Source organism: Colobus angolensis, unplaced genomic scaffold (assembly GCF_000951035.1).
Source record: "Colobus angolensis palliatus isolate OR3802 unplaced genomic scaffold, Cang.pa_1.0 Scaffold449, whole genome shotgun sequence".
In the NCBI taxonomy this organism is placed as follows: Eukaryota; Metazoa; Chordata; class Mammalia; order Primates; family Cercopithecidae; genus Colobus; species Colobus angolensis.
Genome location: NW_012117921.1, coordinates 667,064 through 672,431, shown reverse-complemented (window position 1 = coordinate 672,431; position 5,368 = coordinate 667,064). Strand labels below are relative to the sequence as shown.

At 44.5% G+C, this 5,368-nt stretch overlaps 1 protein-coding gene across 5 annotated transcripts in view; it reads right to left on the bottom strand.

The window, feature by feature from the left end:
* LEMD1 (LEM domain containing 1) overlaps positions 1-5,368 on the bottom strand; it is a 64,036-nt gene that overhangs the window by 24,576 nt on the left and 34,092 nt on the right. For 2 of the 5 annotated variants that reach the window (XM_011957735.1, XM_011957736.1), the window contains one exon: positions 4,670-4,734. The exons of the other annotated variants lie outside the window; for them this stretch is intronic. In XM_011957735.1, the coding sequence (XP_011813125.1) occupies positions 4,670-4,734 (65 nt within the window). The remainder of the gene's footprint in view (positions 1-4,669; positions 4,735-5,368) is intronic. 5 annotated transcript variants of the gene reach the window in all.

Here is a 5,368-nt window from a genome sequence, read left to right as displayed (position 1 = left end):
GAAAGAAAGAAAGAAAGAAAGAAAGAAAGAAAGAAAGAAAGAAAGAAAGAAAGAAAGAAAGAAAGAAGGAAAGAAAGGAAAGAAAGAAAGAAAAGAAGGGACGGAGGGAAGGAAGGAAGGAAGGAAGGAAGGAAGGAAGGAAGGAAGGAAGGAAGGAAAAGGAAGATTGATTCTTGGGCCCAGAACTGCAGAATGTGCAGGATGGGTGGGAAGATGAGAAGAGAGCATGCAGGCTGGGAGAACAGAGTAAACTGAGATTCCGGCAGGGATGAGCATGGGAGAGGGTAAAGAAACACCCAGGTGGCCCAGGAGGGCTCAGGAGTACCCACCTCCCAGGGCCAGCTGCCCTCTGGTTGTTGGATGCAGCAGCCCTCTGAAGATGGGGCAGAGATATAAACACTTCCACCCTTGGAACCGCTCCCAAACCCAGGACTGTATGTCCCCATTCGCCCCCATTTGCCCAAGATAGTCCCAGTTTGCTCCTGATGTTCCAGCATCCCTTCAGGTTAGTGTCCCTTTTCAAAAGCATACTGGTTGAGATGATAAATTATACGGCCACCTTACTCAAAGCCTACCTTATGTAGCCTGACATTGTAGATTACTCTGCCTCCCTACCAACCAACCCCAAATCCCATTTTCCCCTCTTTGGTAGAAGGGCACTTAGAGACTGAGTTACACATACCGACTTAATGTCCCACTCCGTTATTGGTAGCATAAGCTGCGTCTACTGTCTTTCTGATGAAAAAATCCCCAATTAAAAAAATTTTTGACCTGGCTAAATGAGTGGCTTTAACGACCAAATCCAATGGGCTGCGTGTGTGACATGATAAAGCAGACACATACGGTGTTAAACAGAGTCCAGAAATTGCATATTCCAAATCTCTAAGTGGCTTGTATTCCACTAGAAACCAACTAAAAATGAGAGGAAAATGTGGTATTTCAAAGCAATGCAAATACTACCTAGCTAGGCACTCAGAAGACTGTCAGCTACAAACAAATGCTCTTAAGTAATTAAAGTCTACAGTGTTAGACAAGTGCCTCAATAAACACACCTTCTACCACCTTTTACATGGAATTATTTACATTTACTTTCAGATTTAAGGATGAACAGATGTCTTGAGGCCCTTCTGAGAATGAAAATGGCTTATATAAATCCTTCAAACCAAAACATTTTAGGCCATCACAAACTTCCTATTTAATTCTATTGCCAATTCAAAATATCGATGTGGTTTTATTTCAGGTTTATATAAAGCAGAGACTGAAGGCCACTGGTCCTACCTGATGCATTTTCAATACTCAGGTTGCTTTTACCGCTGTAGCAACTTTGCAGGAACTATATTAAAGGGTTTTCTGCAGAACTGAGGTTTACTGAATGGAAAGGATTCCTTTAATGAGGTATTTGGAAGTTAAAAAATACTTTCAGAAAATTTGGTATGATATCAGAATTACTTCATCAAATTTGAATTATGTTTAAATGGGAAGCTATAGCATATGTGGCAATGTTTACTTGAAGGTTTCTTTTCATTTATTTAAACTTAGCAACTAGTTTAAATACTAGACCATATTTGCAGACTAACCTTTTTGCCGTTGGAGCTGTTTGGTAGATTTGGTGAGGTGAGCTTTGAGTTCCTACTATGTGCAAGACCCTGTGATAGCTACTAAATGAGGATAAAATACCATTTTTTAAAATTTTTATTTGTATTACTTTTTTGAGACAGGGTCTCACTCTGTCACTCAGGCTGGAGTGTAGTGGCGTCATCACGGCTTACTGCAGCCTCGACATTCCAAGCCTCAAGAGATTCTCCTACCTCAGCCTCCCGAGTAGCTGGGACCACAGGTGTGCATCAACATGTCCAGTTAATTTTTACAATGTTTGTAGAGACGAGGTCTCACCATCTTTCCCAGGCTGGTCTCAGACTCTGGGGCTCAAGCCAGCCTCTTATCTCAGCCTCCTGAATAGCTGGGATCACACGTGTGTGTCACCATGCCCAGCTAAATTTTTTTTTTCTTTTTTTTGTACATATGAGGTGTTACTACGTTGCCCAGGATAAAATGTCTTTTTTTTTTTTTTGAGAGTCTCCTCTCACTCTGTCACCCAGGCTGAAATGCAGTGGCACAATATCGGCTCGCTGCAACCTCTGCTTCCCGAGTTCAAGTGATTCTTGTGCCTTAGCCTCCTGAGTAGCTGGGACTACAGGCATATACCAGCATGCCCAGATAATTTTTTGTATTTTTAGTAGAGACAGAGTTTCGCCATGTTGGCCAGACTGGTCTCGAACTCCTGGCCTCAAGTGATCCACCCACCTTAATGCCGTTTTAAAAGGACTCACAGAAGTGGCCATTGAGATAGTCCTTAAAAGATCACAGGGTTTTAACAGGAAGAAAAATGCAGTAGGGGGTGAGAAGAGTGAAAAGAATTTCAGGCATAAAGAAGAGTTGAAGTAATGGTTCATGGGAAGACAGTTTGAGAGGTGCAGAAACAAGGTGAGCATTTGTTGGGTTGGATGATGAGTGAGATTAGGTTACAGGAGATACTGGAGTTGATTCATGGTGTATAGCAAGTTTGCATCTTGTTTTGAAAGTCTCTGGGCAAGTCAGTGACATGATTAAATCTCTGCTTGTAGATCCGAACTGGAATTGGGAAAAGTTAGAGGCAAACACAGGAGGATTTTGCAATTGTTCAAATAAAGTAATAATACGGAAGCTGGGCGAGGTGGTTCATGCCTGTAATTTCAGTGCTTTGAGAGGCCAAGGCAAGAGGATCACTAGAGGCCAGGAGTTCAAGACCAGCCTGGGCGACAGCGTGAGATCCTACACAGTGAGTCTCTACACAAAAAAAAGAAGAAAGAAAAAAAAGTTATTTTGAGATGGGGTCTCATGCTGTTGCCCAGGCTGGAGTGCAGTGGTGTGATCATGCATGGCTCACTGCAGCCTCAACCTCCCAGGCTTAAGCAGTCCTCCCACCTCAGCCCCCCAAGTAGCTGGCACCACAGGCATGCACCACCACACCCAGCCAGTTTTTTTTTTTAATTTTATTTTGTAGAGACATGGTCTCCCTAGGTTGCCCGGGCTGAGTCTTGAACTCTTGAGCTCAGGCAATCCTCCCACCTTGGCCTCCTAAAGTGCTGGGATTACAGGGGTAAGCCACCATGCCCGGCCAGAATTGTTTTTCAGTTACCCAGGTGTGGTGGAGTGTACCTGTAGTCCTAGCTACTTGGGAGGCTGAGGGAGGAGTATTGCTTGAGCCCAGGAGTTCGAGATTACAGTGAGCTATCATGGTGCCACTGCACTCCAGCCTGGGTGACAGAATGAGACCCTGTCTCTAAAGTAAATAAATAAATAATGTGGTTGCAAGCTAGGATAGCAGTAGGGGGAAGAGAGAGAAGAGATGGATTTTTTTAAATCATTCAAATCCCTAAGACTTGGCAGCTCTTTGTATGTGAAGAGCTGCAGGGAAGGGGCAGTCCAATAACTTCAAGGCTTTGAGCCTGGACAGTGGGGAGATGCTGGAACCATCAGGATAAACCCAGGCCATAGATGCAGGTTCAGGGTGGCCTGAAATGTGCTTGGTCAGTCCTGGACATCCTAAGCCTGAGGTACAGGGAGATAACCATGGGCAGAAGCGTGAACATGTCTGTGTAACCCACAAAATGTTCATGATGTTAGGTAACCATTTGTCAAATGAACACAGGAAGAAGTGAGGAAGGAAGGGAAAGAGAAGGAAAAGGGAGGCGCTTCCCAGTAGGCAGTTGGATATGCAGACCTGTGCCTCAGGAGAGAAGCATGTGTGGGGGCCACAAAGAGGGGGTGAGTGAATGACACACAGCAGAGGCTGAAGGAGGAGGTCTCAGGCACAGGCACATCAGGGGCCAAGAGGAAGACAAAAAGTCAGAACAGAAAGAGAGATACAGAACCAAGAACCAAGGAGTGACAGAATTCTGAAATCTAAGAAGGCAGCCATCTCCAAATAAAAAGGGTCAGAGGTCAAAACACAGAAAAAGTCACTAGAGTTGGCACCTTGGAGTTCATTACTGAGCACTAATGATGGGCTGTGTTTGATGCTCAGAGCTTTACCTGCCTTTCACTTCACATCCACCCTGTGAGGTAGGCACTGCTGTTAAACTGTGCTAGGAGGCTTAGATCTGTTCACTGACTTCCCCAAAGTCACGCTTCCAGGAAGTGGAGGGCAGAAATCCTCAGCCAATTAGGCCTCACCCCAAAACCTGTAGCCCTCACACACTTGGCTGTGTGCTTCAATACGGTGCTGGGGGTAGAAGCCAGATCTCAGGGGCTAGAAAAGCGAACGGGATGGAAACTCACATTTAATCTGTGTTTGCTCTGGGCCCAGAACCGAGCTCAGTGCTATATGTGAACGTAGACAACAGATAGTGAAAATGGAGAGTGGGGGGGTGACAGCTGGGGGAAGCAGAATGGTGGCTTTTTCAAGAAGGGGCAGGAGGGACCCTGTCATTCTGGATCCTCTGCTAGATCATGGAAATCATTTCATCATACAGAAACCTGCATTAAAATGATCCTCTTTAAACTAGGATTTTACCACTATAACAGAATGTAGTAACTTGCTATCCCCTTTCTTAAAACACATGAACAGAGCTACTTCCTGTTTTTGATATATGGGTATTAAGTATTCAGGCATTAGAATGGTACATACTTTTTTGAGTTTCTTGCTTTTTTCTGTTGAGAGTATGATATTTCCTTGCAAAATGATATTAAGCTCTGCATCATGGGAAACAAAAGGAAAATAGGCCATGAGAACATCTGAGCTAGCAAACAGAATAAACGTCAATCATCAGGGTGAATTCTCTCAATCAGAGGACATTTTTGCAAGGGGATGAAAATTCACGTGGCCCTTTTGATGGAAAAGAACATTTCTTCTGAGCTGCAGCAGCCTTCGTGAAACAGACTTAGGCCTTCCTCTGGGAATAAGGCCTGTCATATTTGCATGCCTCCGAGAGAAATACACAAGCTGGCTGCTCATCTGGGTGGCTGTTTGCAGTCTAGTCATTGTCCCTTTGAACCAGTTGTAAGCCCCATGCATTCCTGAATGCCAAGATAGGAAGCAAGGATTTTCCCCTTCTGGATCCAAAAAGGCACCCAGGGAAGGCAAGGCCAGACGTGTGCTGAAAGACTTTAAAATCGGGGGAACTGCTAGGGACAGAAAAGGATGTTGTTAATTAGCCTGCAAGGAAGCATTTTGATAAACCTGAAGGAATGGTGGAGTTACACATCCATTTTAAATGAGCTCTCCAAGTAAAAAATATTTGAAAAGTTTGGACTGGGCGCAGTGGCTCACGCAAGTAATCCTAGCACTTTGGGAGGCCAAGGCGGGCAGATCACGAGGTCATGAGAT